The sequence below is a fragment of the Macrobrachium nipponense genome, chromosome 22 (genome assembly GCF_015104395.2).
Source record: "Macrobrachium nipponense isolate FS-2020 chromosome 22, ASM1510439v2, whole genome shotgun sequence".
NCBI lineage: Eukaryota > Metazoa > Arthropoda > Malacostraca > Decapoda > Palaemonidae > Macrobrachium > Macrobrachium nipponense.
Window position 1 is genome coordinate 61883121 of NC_087213.1, and position 17484 is coordinate 61900604.

Sequence of the window (17484 nt, forward strand, 5' to 3'; positions counted from 1 at the left end):
GAGCTTACCTTTTTGTCCAAGAACTCCTGAACTGTCTCCAGGCAGCCTTGGACCCTCTTCGGGACAGAAAAGCCCGAAAAACTTGAGCATTCAGAGTCATCCCCAAATAAAGAATGCTCTGAGATGAAACCAACTGGGACTTCTGTTTGTTGACCAGAATTCCTAACTTTCTGGCAAGATCCAGAGTTGTTCCAAGGTCCTTCATGCACCGACTCTCTGATTCTGACTGGAGAAGCCAATCGTCCAGATAGAGGGAGATTCTTACTCCTAATGTGTGCAGCCAGCTTCCTATCGGGGATAGAACCCTGGTGAAAACTTGAGGAGCGGTCGCCAGTCCGAAGCAAAGCGCCCGAAACTGAAACACCTTGCCTTCGAACATGAACCTCAGGTACTTCCAAGGTTCGCGATGTATCGGAATGTGAAAATAAGCGTCTTGCATGTCCGGAGAAACCATCCAATCCCCCTGTCTGATGGACTCCAGAACCGACCGAGTGGTCTCCATATGAAATTTTGTTTTCTGGACATGCAAGTTCAGGGCGCTCACATCCAAAACCGGCCTCCAGCCCCCTGATGACTTGGGAACTACAAAAAGGCGATTGTAAAAGCCTGGAGGAAATTCCCCTTCTATCTGCTCTATAGCTTCTTTGAGAATAAGCGCTTCCACTTCCGCGGCTAGCGCCAGAAATTTGTCTGAGCCCGGAGAGTATGCCTGGAATGGAATTGGCACAGGTGAGAGCGAGGGAGGTGAAACGAGAGGAATACGGTAGCCGAACTTGAGTACTTGAACTACCCAGGCTTCTGCTCCTCTGTTTTCCCATTCCTCCCAAAACAGAGCCAGCCTGCCTCCCACTGGTGCATGAAGAACCGAGCTTTCATTTGGAAGGTTTGTTAACCTTGGCCGAGGTCTTTGACTGAGGTCGCAAATTCGACTTCGGCCGAAAGAAGCGCTTGGGTTTTCTCCCTCAAAAAGGTGCTTGGGCCAGAGGGGAAACAGAAGGAACAGTCTCCAAAGGAGCTTTAGGTCTCTTAGTAGACTGTGCCAGCAAATCCGAAGTAGATTTCTTATCTAGCGCCGACGAAATTGACAACACTACATCGTCTGGAAAGAGGTTATCTTTCACAAAAGGAGCAAACAAGAGAGCAGACTTCTGTTGGGAAGTGACCCCTTTAGAAGCAAAGGAGCACCAAAGTTGCCTTTTCTTAAGGGTACCAAAGGCGATGAGCGAAGCTAACTCATCACATCCATCCCTAATGGATTTGTCCGCACAGGGCAGAACACCAATCCAATCCTCCGCTAAATCCTGTGAAAAAGAAGGACAGTCTTCGATCTTGGCCGCTAAAGCGCCAATAGTCCAATCAAGGAAGCTAAAGACTTCCAAAAGTTTAAATTGGTTCTTTACAACGTGGTCCAACTCAGGCGCTGTAAAGAAAACTTTCGCTGTGGCGAAAGCAGATCTTCTAGAGGAGTCGATTAAACTGGAGAAGTCTCCCTGGGAGGAGGCAGAAACTCCCAGAGAAGGAGCTTCCCCAGTTACATAAAACCTATACCTCTTACGAAGCAACTTAGAGGGAGGGTAAGCAAACAGCGCCTTCCCTAAGTCTCTTTTCATAGACATCCATTTCTCCGTCTCTTTCAACGAATGTCTAACCGCTTTAGATAGAACAAGTTTTGGGAGGAGAGGGTCTGAAGTTTTCCTCCTCATCAAAAAAGTCGAAGTTGGGGAGCGCGGAGCCGCTTTCTCAAAATAATCTGGGTAAGATACTAGAAGAAACCTAAGGAGACGTGAATAACACGAAAGGTGATGTGAATCCTCCTCCTCTACCTCTTCCTCATTCTCCGATACAGCCGAAGAAGTAGACGGGACTACAACCGGATCTGAAGGCTTCGAACCACCCTTGGATTCATTCATCCAATTGGTGAACATCTCTAACTGCTTGCGCAAAGGCGCCAGAGACGAATCAAAAACAGTTAACGGAGGCTTGGAAGATCCTAAATGTTCTACAGGAGAAGGAACTACTTGCGCCTCGCTCGGAGCAGCCGAAATTCGAGGCGTAACAGACGAGAAAGCGCCTAATGAAACACCCTTAGAACGGCTAGCTACAGCAGCTACCACAACCTCTACTAGCAGATGGAGCTGAAAAAGGAACAGATTGAGGCGACGAAAGAGCCGCTAACGGCCGCGGCGCACCACTACTCTCAGGCTCCTTATACCGCTTGACTGGAGGAGGCGAAGAATCGGCGCCTGAACGCCTCTTTAAGGGATGCGAAACGGGCGAATCTCGCCAAGAGCGCCGCACGACCGGAGACAAATCGCTTGAATCAGTTGAAAGGTGTCTAACCGCAACACCTTTCCAACGCTTAACCGAGTCCTGTTGAGGCGCAACAGGTTCAACAAGAGAGGCGCCTGTCTTTGGGCAACTCCCGATCGCCTCCCTTGGACTTCCGGTATGTCTTCTCCCCGGTGCGGGGGAGCTGGACAGTGACCTTTGTCTAGGAGACATGTCAAGACAGACAGACGCACCCTCAACTACACTCTTACCTGAAACCGCTTTCTCCAAAAAAGTCTTAACCGAATTACCAAGTTGCATAACCGTATTCGCAAGTACCGAAAATTTCTGATCGAACCTCGATTCAAGACTGGCAATGGTGTCGGAAGAAACTACACGGGAAGCCGGAGAAGTGGGATTAGTAGGAGGAATAGGAGGTGTAGTTAAAGGAGACATAACAATTTGAGGAGAAACAGAAGGAACAGATGCATCGCAAGAAGAAGCAGAGCTAAGCTTACTTTCCCTAAGCGCTGCTTTCCTAATTCTGTCTTTCGCTAATTTCTATGAGTATGAACTAAAAAACTTCCATTGAGAATCAGTCCAATCACTACACTCGTTACATGTTCGATCTGCTGAACAAACCTGTCCCCTACACTTAACACATTTAGTGTGAGAATCATACTCTAATTTGGATAATCTAGTTTTACATCCTGAGATGCAAAACCTAACTCCCAACGGACTAGAATCCGACATGGCAACACCTAAATAGTATTCAAATTAACAACAACGCCAAAAAAGAGTACTTCACCAATTCCGAAGATCAAATCCACTAGAAAAAAAAAGCGAAGCAAAGTCATCCAACCGCACCGGACGCCGGCAGGAAAAGAAAAAGGATTCACCTGGGCAGTTGTACCTGGTTCTCCCGCGAGTGGAGGGAGATGACGTCATCACCACCAGTGTTGGCGATGCCTACGCGCTAAATTTGAATTTCGTCTCCTGCCGCTCGTGGAAATCACGGCTGTATAATTGTTCGGTAAGAGACTACAATAAAAGCAAAGCTTTGTAGTCCTTACAACATCTTTCACAAACATCTATATGTAGTACTTCACTTTTTGAGGCATTAACTCCTCTGAACTGTGATGTCACAAACATCTATACATACTTCACTTTTCTGAACCATTAACACTGACATGTGATTTATTAGAGGAGAATGAAACCTAATTATAGCTCTCATGAAGGTTTTACAATATTTAGTCTTCCTACTGGTTGGTGCTGGGAGGGAGACTGAATTCTTCAAATTATTTCCATTTTTTCCATTATTGGAATGTATATCTGGATCTTGTTCTGTTTCTTCTATAAAATTTTAGACCAAAATGCAAGACAGTGATGAAGGGTTTACCCTCTTTCACAGTCATCATCCCCAAGCTGAATCTAGAATAGTGGATATTTGGTGGCAAAAGTCAGAATTCCATCCTATTTACTTGAATAAAGGCAGTGTTAAATTTCATCTCACTAAAAGCAAATGCTCTATCCAAGTCAGAGGTTACAAATCTGGAATGTGAGATTCATGAGCCTGCTTCATAGTAAATGCCTTATCAACCCATCTTGCTTCTTGAAGGCTTCAATGAAAAGGACTGAGGTTTCTTCCATAAGTGAAAACATGAACAGTTCACTTTAATATACTTATCATGTAAAAATCCAGGAATGAGATCCAACCTCACAATCTGATCAAGGGATTCACATTTGTCTGTAACTTACATGGAAATGCTGGTTCTCATTGCTATTATTCTTAGGTATCCAAAAGGTCTTTGTCCCTGATTATTCCTTGCAAATTACATGAGGGACTTTCAAATTTGTAGAGAGCAATTTAACTGTTTACAATAGTGTCGGAGAGCATGGAAATACTAGTTGTCTAAATTATTCTTGTATATCTAAAAAAAAACCTCTGTCCTTAGAATGCTCCATCCAAATTCCATTAAGGATCCTTCACACTTGTAATGAGCAATTTAACTGTTTGCAGCATTGTATGAGAACATGGGTTATTTTCAAAACTCTGGAATCCGCAAGCCAAATTTTCTTCCTCCTTCTTATTTACTAAGTTAGTGATGTAGAGACATTTGCTAAGTATTGAAAGAATATCTGAATAATATCTTCAGTCATGGAGTCTGAAGTAGATTCATAGTCCCATCGAGCTTACTACATTCCCAGCATTATCCTTGGTACCCTTCAGATTAATTTGGACCACGGTAACACTATTAGAACACAGGTCTGGAAGAATAATGAATTACCAGCAGTTATGTCATAGTGTTAATTTGTTTTATTACACAGGGAGAAGTCAGTCATTCAAGACTATTCATTATGTTGATCTGCTGTTGCACATTTTCAAAATCTTTGAATGAGCCCATGTTGCTGTTGCAAATATTATAGCCCCTGTGTACTCATCGTAATTCTTTGCTCACTTAAGGAGGTACTTGTGTTTACCTGTGCTCTTAATCATCTATTACTTTATCCACACGTTAGTTCCTCGCTGGCTGAATGGTTTTCGAGCTGGGCTGCCAATCCGGTGGTCTGAGGATCGATTCCCGGCTCGGCCAACGCGGAATCAGAGAAATTTATTTCTGGTGATAGAAGTTCATTTCTTGATATAGTGTGGTTTGGATCCCACAATAAGCTGTAGGTCCCATTGCTAGGTGACCAATTGGTTCCTAGCCACGTAAAAATATCTAGTCCTTCGGGCCAGCCCTAGGAGAGTTATTAATCAGTTCAGTGGTCTGGTAAAACTAAGATATATGTACTTATCTACACGTTTGCTACTCCTTTTTTTTTTTTTGCACGAGTCCTCGGAAAATGAATGGAATGTACGACTAAATAGCTCAATACGTACTTAAACTCATGACAAAAATTTCCCCACACACAATACAAAAAAATGTATAACCACACATGTAAAATTTTGACTCTCAATGAAGGTGTTTAGTTACAATCAGAAGTAATAAAGAAAATAATATAACCAAAAAGACAATTCTTTCAAATTAATTACCATTGGAATGGAGCAATTTGAAAAGTACAATATCTGGATCATGAAGAGGAACAATTAGATATTCTCACAGTCCGCACTAAGTTATTCCCTCTACATGAATATTCGGTGATGTCCGCTTAGGTTGCCAGTTAACTACAAAATTAACTTTAGAATAGTGATGCTGTTATCAGAACCTGTTAGCAAGTTCTGGAAGCTAGGATTAAAGCAATAAAGTCATATGTAATGCTATGGTTTGTGCTTTATGGAAAAAATTCTGTTAGACTTACTGGCGGTCCTGGCTGACCAGGTGGTCCGGGTGGTCCTGGTAAACCAGGTGAGCCTGGCAATCCAGGTTCCCCTACTGGTACTGGGGTCCGAGTACTCGTTCCCTGCATTGGAAAACTGTTAGTCTTATATTTTTCAACTTCGATAATAGCTTTCCTTAAATCATTATAAAATACCTTATATTTGTGAAGTTTCTTGTACATCAACTTATGTACTACCCTATCATTGTACAAAATAACTAAGAGCTGATTACCAATAATCCAATCCCAGGAAGACCTGGAGGGCCAGGTGCACCTTTTTCACCTTTTTCACCAAATCCAGGGGGTCCTCGTGGTCCTGGTGGCCCAGATCGACCAACAGTTCCCTGAAGAATGATTAAATATAATAATTATAAAGCACAAAATATTACTTTCTATACAGACACTATTGCATCTAAGCAATAGCAATTCCAGGTACAATGTATGACTCTTGTACAATAAAACCAGTGTTACACAGCATACCAATCACTATACAACAAGAGCATCAACATAGAAATTGTCAGAATTTAAGGTGGAGATATATAAAATTATATCTAAGTAGTAGTATGCCATCCTAATAGTTTTACTTATGAATGATGGAAAGTTGGTAAGACTCTTGGTGTCTAATTGCTTTGAGGGTAATTTGAATGGCTGACAAAATTTTGTAAAGGACAACATCTTTGATTGCTGCTGGAATTAAATATGTGTATGGCAATATACTACAACTTTGAGGATAATTTTAAAAACTAGCAACATTTTGTAAATTAACAGCCCTATTTCTAGGATTGAAAAGGTTGAGATCCAATTAAAAAAATGTCCTACTGGGTAATACATCTTGTACACATGCAAATATAAGATTACGTACATTAAAATCTTTCACACTGCAAATTTTCAAATTCATGTTTTAATCCTAAAACAATGGAGCTCTAAAAGGACTCATTGGAGCCGGTTACCATGTGATAAACTCATAAATTGGGAATAGCTCATAAACTTATTACACATCTTTAAAGTCTTGATTCTAGTAACATTCAGAAGATGAAAACAAAACTGTCACTTGTTCAAACAAATTTTGTAGCTGCCTCAAGTCCAGTGAAATACATCTACATTGTCCAGTTCTAATCCCATTCAAGTTACATTTCTCACGCATTCAAAAGTTACTTTTTGAATTAGAAAGAATATGCCATAGATAAAAACCAACTAGTTTACTGAAAAAAAGAAGACTATTTTGCGAGAGACAGTAAAAGCCCAATGACCTTCTAACAAACATGAGGCTCCAACAGTGCCCAAATCTTTACCATAGAATTCTTGAAGGTTTCTTGTCTGACCCAAGCCTTTGCTTTATATGTATTCTGTCTAAATTGTTGTTTGTTCCGTTATTTGGGACTAGAATACGTATTGTCAAACCTAATAACTTATGAAATTGATAATCCATTGCATTACAAATCTGAATGCAAACTATGGAACAAAAAGTTGATCTACTTTGCAACTTGTCATCCTCCAAACACTTCCTACAATTATCAGGGTCAAAGTTTTAGCTGAGGATCATTATAAACTGATCATCCTATGTACATAGCTGCCATGCATAAACTCCATATGATCACAGCACTAGTTCTCTGTAATTTACTGGGAGTGTAATAATCTTTTTTTTTCCCTCGGGATATGAAAAATGTAATCCAATTTCAAATGAATATGATGGTAACACACACAATGATGCTGAGTTTTTCATTCTTTGTTACATTAATATTCCTGGGAGTATGCTATAGTACAGGCAGTCCCCGGGTTACGACGGGCTCGGCTTACAACGTTCTGAGGTTAAGGTGCTTTTCAATTATATTCATCAGAAATTATTTCTAGGGTTACGACGCCTACAACGCTGATCTGGCAGATGAAATATGACACCAAAAATGCAAAATAATCAATATTTAAAGTTTTTTTTATGAAAAATGCAATAAGAATGCAGTTTACATAGTTTTCAATGCACCCAAAGCATTAAAAGTGAGGTTTTCTTAGGATTTTTTACGATGTTCCGGCTTACGACGATTTTCGGGTTACAACATGTCTCAAGAACGGAACCCACGTCATAACCCGGGGACTGCCTGTATATGTATATACTATCAATATTAGTCTGTTTGCCAATCCCACCACCAACACCTAAACCTGTTAAGAGGCAGTCAAGCCCTGTTTGTCAAGGTGAATGAGACATCTCTATTGCAGTACGTTAACAAGAAGTACATAAAAAATTCTAAAATGGAATTTGTTTCTACACCTACAATTTTGTTGTCCCTATCATTCTAACATAATGGTAAAATGCAATCTGTGGACAGAATAAAACCAGGCATAAACACACCAGCCACCAAGATTCATAACCTGTCTATTCCACATACAAACACAAAAGCAAAAAACTTGCCTTGTCCTTAGAAAGATAGTCCTTAAAACAGTATTAAATATACTCTAATATTACCATAATTTGGTGTAATCAGATCACTGAGGTTCTACATCTCTTAAACTCACAGGACTAATCTAAAGGATTGGTTTTTAAATAAGATGAAAACTGGAGCAAGAAAATGTTAAAACATTGACAGTCAAGGAGTCTGAAATAAAATTTAAAATGTGCCACACAAGGTAGTGTATGGATAAACCCCTATGGGGAGTTTCACCCTAATCCTTGAGCAAAACTACAAATTTATCATGTTTAACCTTATTCACTTGCATATATATACACTGTTTTTTTTTACCTCTAAAGACCCGCCATAAAAAGGTGAGGTAAATATATGAACAAATTATAAACCATATGCTTACTTTCCTAAATAGACTACAAACACTGTACCAAAGCAAAGACTAAAAAGAGAAGCTTAAAAAAAGTATAGTATACCCGGTATATATTTTCCAATACATTACTCTTATCTATAGCCTGCAAGTTGCATGTCTATTTAAAGTTCTTGATCATACATTTGAGGTAAATGTATTTTGATGTAATTTTTCAAATGTAATTAAATTTAATGCAATATACATAGATGTAATAACCTTGTGAAGCAGTAGATATAATTAAAAACTTTGGTAAAACTATGTTCTATAGTGGGGCTTTAAACCTGGGAAATCACTAAAATAAATTTGTCTCGTGATTCATCTGAGCCCATGGTAGGACTTGCAATGCTGAGGTAATAGGTTTGTCTCGTGATTCATCTGAGCCCATGGTAGGACTTGCAATGCTGAGGTAATAGGTAGATATTAACAATGATCCATCAAGCACTAATGTTACTTACACTTTCCGTGATGTTCTTTGTTGCCAGCATGAAAAATTAAAGTTGTAGCCATTAAAGGATTTCATTCAATATTTACAAATTGAAAAAACATTCATGATTATGATATACTATATGTAACAAGTAACTGTTATAATGATAAAAAATGAACAAAGGTTGCTTGTTTTTATAAGGCTTCAGAAGTACTAGTCACCAAAGCTGGTTGAGTGTTAGCTGCGTTTTGAATTTATTTTTCCACAAAAAATTAGCATTCAAATACGTATATCATTATTATTGAACAGTAACTGAAATCTCAATGATACAGTGATTATAACAGCAAGACTAATCAGGGACAATAGAAATAATGAATGCTTTGTAAGGTTACAGTCATATATGGTACAATTTCAATGTTGCAGACTTGCTAAGTAATATTCATAACAATGTTAAGTGCTTCATATAATTCTAATACTTTACTTCAAGGACCTCTGTTTAAACTGTAACCACCAAACTTTGTATGAAAAATTACAGAAGCTCTAAAGCATTAAATTACATTTCATTTACATAAAGTCTGTTTTTATTTTGTGGGGCCATGAATGACAGATAATAGTACACTATATTCAGGAGTTATTCTATAGTAACAATGTGAATGTTTGTGCCACTTCATTCTGAGATAACTGCCACTTAATTACTAACTGTTTGCACAAACAAGAACTAAATATGTTACTGTAATTGTTTTTTAAATAATACCATATCTCACAGTTACTCATGTCTTAATTTCATCTTTGTTCATGACTACACTAAGTATATAGTACAGCTTATCTGTACTTGGGTCATCATTTACTTAAATGATATTAAAAACCTGGAATTTGAAGTTCTGTGCTAATAGTGTTCAAATCTTAGCACATTCAGAATAAATCACCTGCAGAATACCTAGAACATAATGTAATAGTAGATATTGTTACATACATCCAATTGAATGAACACTGAAAAGAAATGAGCAGTACCCTTGTAGAAAAATGTACTCTGAAACTCCACCTGGAATGATGATTACCTAGCTTGAAAGCAATTATTCTGAACCCTTTTTCAAAATTAAATTTTCATAAAATTTCCATATATGTATGTATTACTTACCGGCCAGCCTGGGAGGCCAAGTTCCCCTTGGGACCCTGGAGGGCCTGGGGGACCAATACGACCCCTTCTGCCCCTTCTCCCTCGATCACCCTTTTCTCCCTGAAAAAGGTTAGTGTTGGTGAGTCTTGAGCACCAGCTACCACAAGCTTATTTAAGCATCTAACCTTCAACCTTCATATACCAGTGCACATATAGTATGTATATCTAAAGTTTTGGAAATCACTTGCCTACACTTGAAAACTGTATGTTTTACTGAAATTTAGAATAAAAAAATTTGTTTACTCACTTATACTTGCATTTAGAAAGAAAATAATATTCATTACAACATCCCTCTAAGAGTTATGTAATGCTACAATAATCTGCTTTAGTGCAAAAAATTTTTGCCAATGTACTTGAAATTCAACAACATTACAACAATTTCAGGACACAAGCAACAACTTTGATTCCTGATACATATTGTATTTGGTTTGGAATAAGGAAATAAAAAGTGAAAAAAATACACATCCTCTTCCAATCCAAACTAAGAAGGTTGAAGGTTTGAAATGACCTTTGAGAGTGATAGTGAAGTACTTTTTTGTATGTGCAGGTTACTATGTTAAATTCCCTGCTTTGGCAACAATATGGTCACATACTGGTATGCTGATTAATTAGAGACAAGTGGTATCATAAATGTTTTACACTTTAGAAGTTAATATAAAAGTAGACATAATAATCTTTTAGAATAGCAAATATTTGTCTTGTAGTGATAAGTCCCAACTTATTTAGTAACCAGAACTGTCTTGCATTTTACAAAAGGATACTTTTAGGTTTACTGTGGCATGCCATGAAAAATCCAACCTGATAAAAAGGCAGTAACATTATCTGCGGTGACTTTAAATACAGTGAGCAAAAGATGTCTACATAAACTCTAAATAAGATTCTTTTTACAAAAAATTTAAAATTTCACTATCAAATTTAGGGAAAGATTTTTGTAAAACTGACCACTAAAAGTATTTTTCTACAAGTTTTACTTATGGTGACATATCAAAATATATCTTGTGAACTCCACAACATATCGCAATACTGTAGGTACTGTACTGTACACGTAACCTAGCAAAATGCTACAAGAAAAATACTACAATGTTCAATTGGGACACCTTCCACAATTTTCATTGCAAGACTTACAGATTTGTATTTTGTGTAAGATGCAACTCTAAAATCAAGTTAAAAATTAGGTCCCTAAAAAGGGATTTTGACAAAGGAAAAATCTATTTCTAGGGGAAGATATGTGTCGCCCGGTGAAAAGTTCCTGTAGCTCACTTTTCTAAGTATAAATAGATCCTAAATATACCAGAGAAAAAGCTAGCATGGTATGCTGAAGTTACTACCCTCAGCTCGAACACCTCAAGGGCGTCGGTATAAGCATAAGGGCGAGTGGAAGCCACTACTCACAGGTCTTCTGCCAATCAGAGGATTCCTCTTCAAAGTCCCTCCCACGGCAAGAGCCATTACAAAGCCTAGAGCCGTTACAAAGGCTACTCCCCTTACCTTCCGCTCGCTCTCGCTACTACTACTACTACCCGCCCGCCATCTTCATTCCTGGAATAGACACCCAAGCTTGGACTGGTTAAGGGTGGGGAAAGAAGAAGGGATGGGTTCACCGGGCGACACAGGTCTTCCCCCAGAAATAGATTTTTCCTTTGTCAAAATCCCTTTTCTGGGTTCGACCTATGTCTGCCGGTGAAAAAGTATCAGAAAATTTCCATCCAAGCTTAACAGATACCAAACGAATATGTAAAAAGGGATAATGAAACCTAAGGTTCACTTAAAGAATAAATTTAATGTGCTGTAATAAGGCGGAAAATTTACTTACTTACTAATTACACTAGAACTTAAACTATGGCTTAAAACTAGTAATAATAAGATAATATAATAAGACAAAATAAAAGAATGGTATCTGAAGCAATATACAAAAGGTATGTACAGACAGGTCAGTGATACCATTATGGTCTCAACACTATGTACATGTTCCAGTGACGGGATGGGAAACCAACCAGCCCGGCCCAGAAGAGAGAGGGTTGGCAGGGAATACGAGCGAGGCAGGTAGGAAGGAGAGAGTATTAAAGGGAAAAAGGACTGACAAAAAGGGGGCTAAGGGAAGGAGTTGATAAAACTCGGTCATTCAGGGGAGACTATGCTCCCTGCAGCCACTGTTGAGAATTTAAGGGCCTCTAAGTTTTTGAGATAGTGGCATTTAAATACTGCTGGAGATTTCCAAACTGTATATTTCTTCAGGTCTTCGAAATTCATATTGTGAAAATAGTTAATGGAGGTAGCCACTGCTTGGATGCCATGGACGTGTGGGACTGAATCCGGGTTGGCCTGTTCAATAAAGTAGAGTATTTGTTGTCTAATACCTTTAAGAGAAATCGTATCACCTTTCTCTCTAATGAAAAGGGGGCCTGAAGATTTTTCGGAAGTCCTGTCCAAATAGGATTTAAGGGTAACGACAGGACACAAAGATGCGTCCTGTGTCAGAGGAATAATTTTCCATGGAGCCCATCTGTTTTGTGGGTCCTCATTCTTAGCCAAGAACTTCCGATCTGGGGATAGTAATACTTCACCCGACGGGAGGAATTCAACATGATCTGGATTTCTTGAGAGAGCCGAGAGTTCAGATATTCTGGCACCTGAAGCCAGGGCCATTAAGAATAAGGTCTTTCTGAGAAGGGTTATATATGAGCATGACTCATTATCAGTGTCTGAGGCTAATTTAAGTACGTCATTCAAAAACCAAGAGACCGTATGAGGGCGGTCTATTGGTCTCAGACGGGCACATGCTCTTGGAATCGAAGAGAAGTATGAATCTGACAAGTTAACATTAAAGCCAAGCTGAAAAATCTTCCTTAAGGCCAATTTGATCGTAGTAATGGTACTAGCGGCTAGGCCTTTCTCAAATAGAGTTCTAAAGAACGAAATTGCCAGATTTGTAGTCATATTTTGAGCAGCTGAATCTTTTAGAAAAATGGCCAATTTCTTTACTGCTGAATCATACTGCCTGAGCGTTGATTCTCTTTTATCTGATTCTATGAATAAGATGTTTAGTGGGTCAATACTAGCGTCCTTTAGGGCCGCAAACTTCATGAAGTCCATAAAGTTAGGGCACTCAGAATTCTTGAGGAAGCTGACACAGTTTGAGTTTGTACTACCTGTGTCAGTTCTGGACGGGGGATCCGTTTGGGCCAGAGATTCAGTTCTAGAAGAAGTGGAAACCAGTTGCTCTTTGGCCAGTTAGGTGCCACTAATGCTACCTGTCCTGTGACAGATCTTAGCTTGTGCAGGACCTTCATCAGAATATTCACCGGTGGAAACAGGTAACTCTTCTGCCAATTGTTCCAATCTATGGACATCGCATCTGTGGCGTAAGCTAGAGGGTCCAGGTTGGGTGCCACATAACATGGTAGTTTGTGATTGGATTCCGTGGCGAATAGGTCTACTTGAAGGTCCGGGATTTGATTGCAAATCCACCGGAACGACTTCCTGTCCAGGGACCACTCCGATTCCAGCGGAGTTGTCCTGGAAAGTGCGTCTGCGATAACCTTCTTTACTCCTGCCAGGTGAGTTGCTGACAAGTGCCAATGATTTTTCGCCGCCAACGAAAATATCGCAATCAATACGTGATTTAGTTCGCTTGACCTGGAGCCTCCTCTGTTTATGCAGTGGACTACTACTAAACTGTCCGAAACTAGCCTTATATGACTGTTTCTGGCCGGAGTCAGTCTCTTTAGGGTCAGGAAAACTCCCATCGCTTCTAGAATATTGATGTGGAACTGGCAGAACATATCCGACCATGTTCCCTGGACTTTCTTGTGTTGCGAGTATCCTCTCCAGCTGCTCAGAGATGCATCCGTGTGGATAGTTAGAGACGGCGGAGGGAATTGCAGTGGTACTGACTTGGCCAGGTTCCGGCGTTCCATCCATGGACGAAGCCTTTTTGTCAAAATGGGTGGAATTACAGAGATCTTGTCCCTGAGATTGATGTTGGCTCTCTTCCTCCAGACTCGACTGATATCCTTCAATCTGGCTTTCAATAGGACGTCCGTCACTGACGCAAACTGTAGCGAACCTAGGATTCTCTCTTGGGTACGCCGAGAAGCCTTTTTGTTCTTGAGGAACTGTTTCGTAGCTGTCCCTATCTCCTTGACCTTCTTGGGTGGGAGAGATAGCTTGTGCTTGTTTAGGTCCCATTGGATTCCCAGCCATTGGAAGCGGGAAGCCGGAACGAGCTGAGATTTTTCCTTGTTTATCTGGAAACCCAGAAATTCCAAGAATTTTATCACATTGGCTGTTGCTTTGCGGCACTCGTCGATGCTGGCTGCCCAAATGAGCCAGTCGTCAGATAGGCTACTAACATTACCCCTTGAGTTCTTAGCTCTTGAACTATCGTCTCTCCTAATTTGGTAAATACCCTGGGCGCAATGTTGAGCCCGAATGGCATGACTCTGAATGAGTAAGCCTGCTTTCCTAGCTTGAAGCCTAGGTATGGAGAGAAGTTCCTTGCTATCGCAACATGATAGTAAGCGTCTGTAAGATCTATAGAGGTGGTGACGGCCCCACGGTGAAGTAAGGTCCGCACCTGCGAGACGGTCAGCATGCGAAATCTGTCACAATGAATGTATGAGTGAGACGGGACAAGTCCAGAATCACTCTTCTTTTGTCCGAGTCCTTCTTTGGGACACTGAACAGACGTCCTTGAAACTTTAGGCGTTTTACTTGTTCTATAGCCTTCTTCTGCAGGAGATCTTTGGTATAGTCTATAAGGTCCGCCGTTGGAATCTGGTAAAAACTGATTGGCGGAGGGGGCCCTTTCTCCCATTTCCACCCCAGACCTTTTGAGACTATACTGTGGGCCCATGGACTGAAGGTCCAATGGTCCCGAAAGAGATATAATCTCCCTCCCACCTGCGGGTTCTCACTGGCTGGCTGCAGGTCTGCTACCTCTGCCTCCATGGAAGCCTCTACCTCTTGGTCCGCCTCGTAGCCGGGCGCCACTTCTGGCCCTGCTACTTCCGGCATGCCTATTGTAGCCGCGAAATGCGTCTCGCGACTCGTAGGAGGGGTTGAAGGCTGGGGAGGTCACTATGGCTGTCGAGGTCGAAGGCTGCTGAGCCGGCGGAACAACTGTTGCTGCGGTTGAGCCTTAGATGTCGAAGGCTTACCGACCTGAGAGACCGGAACCGCTTGCACGACCGCCTGAGGACGGGAGGCCTGGTAAGGATGAAATCTCCTTGGCCTCTTCTTGAGTCTGGATTGGTGTCCAGGCCCATCAAACTTCCTTTTGGAAGGAAGTCCCCAACGGACCCGAAGACTCTGGTTGGCTCTGGCTGTCTCATGAAAGACGTTGTTGACCTCGTCTTTCGGGAACAAATTTTCGCCCCATATTGAGGACTTTATGAGTCTATTAGGCTCGTGCCTTATAGAGGCACTCGCCAGGACGTACTTCCTGCATGCTCGTCTTGGCATAACGAAAACGTACAGGTCCGATTGGAAAGTCTGTAGCAGCTTTCGTAAGGACCCGGAACAACTGTTCTTCAGTGTAGGTTGATGCTACCAACTCCACCGCAGTGACGGAGTTGATAGACCTTCCTAATCTGGTCCTAGCCTCAAATTCTGCTTTGACCAAGTGGTCCGGAATCCTAGGTAGCTTCTCGGTGAATAGGGTGGAAGCGCAATCCGGATCAAGTTTACCTGCCGTAAATGTAGCCGGAGCGTCATTCCAGAACTCCACATCTGCGGGGAAGAGTAGAGAGGTAGCCTCTGTCTCTTTTAGCGCTGGTAAGGGCTTATCCTCCGCCGCCGCTTGCATAGTTAGTTCCGCCACCTTGGATGTTTCCACAGAGGACATCGCTGGATTCTGGATAAAGCACTAAGGGAGCTCTGAGACGCGTGTTGCACTCACAATGCTAATTACAGGAATGAAGATGGCGGGCGGGTAGTAGTAGTAGTATAGTGAGAGCGAGCGGGAGGTAAGGGGAGTAGCCTTTGTAATGGCTCTAGCCTTTGTAACGGCTCTTGCCGTGGAAGGGACTTTGAAGAGGAATCCTCTAATTGGCAGAAGACCTATGAGTAGTGGCTTCCACTCGCCCTTATGCTTATACCGACGCCCTTGGGGTGTTCAAGCTGAGGGTAGTAACTTCAGCATACCATGCTAGCTTTTTCTTTGGTATATTTAGGATCTATTTATACTTAAAAAAGTGAGCCACAGGAACTTTTCACCGGCAGACACAGGTCGAACCCAGAAAGTTGTATGATAGCGCACATCTATAAATAGTGCTAATCACTAGAGAATATTTTAGATGGCTATCCTACTGGAAAATGTTACCATTTGCAGTTCACTGTCCTACAGTATTCTTACCATGCAAAAATTAAAAAATAATGTTCTTGGCATGTTTCAAACCAGATTACAAAAGAGGTGTCCTTCCAAAATGTATAAAAATTACAACATAAGTGATTATGTGAAAGCATGGCTAAATTAGCTAGGATTTAAGTCAGCAGCAACAGATTGTGAGCTGTAAAGTTAGTTACCCACAAATCAATCAACAAAATCTACAACAGACATTGGGAAATTTCTCTAAAAATACATCAGGGGATCTAAAGTAGAAGATATATGAATACACATGCAAAATGAATATAAAAGCACTTTAAATTCCATAAACTCATCTTTAGACTTTGGTTACCTTCAGATTAGTAATAGAACAAAACACTAATTCCATTTACTACTTGTATTTACATCACTACCATTTTCTACTTTTTGCTGATCAACTTCGCTTATATATGAATATGTATCACATTCAAGTATTGTAGAGTCTGAATTATAATTTGGCAAAGCCCTTTATGATTTAAATGGGTTTGCTATATAAGTTTGATAAATAAATGGTACGATATTTTATAATTACTAAATGCATGGTATTGAGTGGGTTTTCCTACCGATGATGGTCTACCATAAAGTGTTTCTTGACTACAACAGACACATGCTAATAAACATATACATATCTTATAAGTTGTTGCTAAAAACATCATTCAAAAAAGTTTATTTATATATTTTGCTTTATTATAGTAAGCTTAATTAATAATGTCAATGATGGATACATTCCTCTAATTACCAAAGCCTTTGGATCAATGCTGTGATACTGTCATATCTAATTTAAGACTGATATTGATATAAATATTCCATGTCAGTGACAGCTATACCTTACTCTTATATTGCCCACATCTACCACATCTACAGAATAAGAACAATAAAGGGGAATGAAAAAGAACTAAAGTAATCCACAAAGAAAATGAGAGGCCTCTCTATTAATATTGCAACAGTAAACAGTGCCTGACACCTTAGATGAAAATAAGCAAATATAAAACCATTGAGATAACTGAAAAGATTAAAAACTAATAACAGCATGTTCCGTTCTATGGGAAGAAGCAATCATCAACAAAATGTTGCTCAGTAATGAAATGCAAATAAAAGTTGAAAATACAAGGGTCTAAAGACAGT

General features: G+C 40.3%; 1 protein-coding gene across 1 annotated transcript in view; it reads right to left on the minus strand.

The window, feature by feature from the left end:
* The window catches only part of LOC135198714 (collagen alpha-1(XVIII) chain-like), a 751537-nt gene that overhangs the window by 50904 nt on the left and 683149 nt on the right, over positions 1 to 17484 (minus strand). Inside the window, exons 23-26 of the mRNA XM_064226569.1 lie at positions 9957 to 10055; positions 8850 to 8864; positions 5823 to 5933; positions 5572 to 5673 (exon numbers count right to left, since the gene is read on the minus strand). Coding sequence (XP_064082639.1) covers positions 5572 to 5673; positions 5823 to 5933; positions 8850 to 8864; positions 9957 to 10055 — 327 coding nt within the window. The remainder of the gene's footprint in view (positions 1 to 5571; positions 5674 to 5822; positions 5934 to 8849; positions 8865 to 9956; positions 10056 to 17484) is intronic.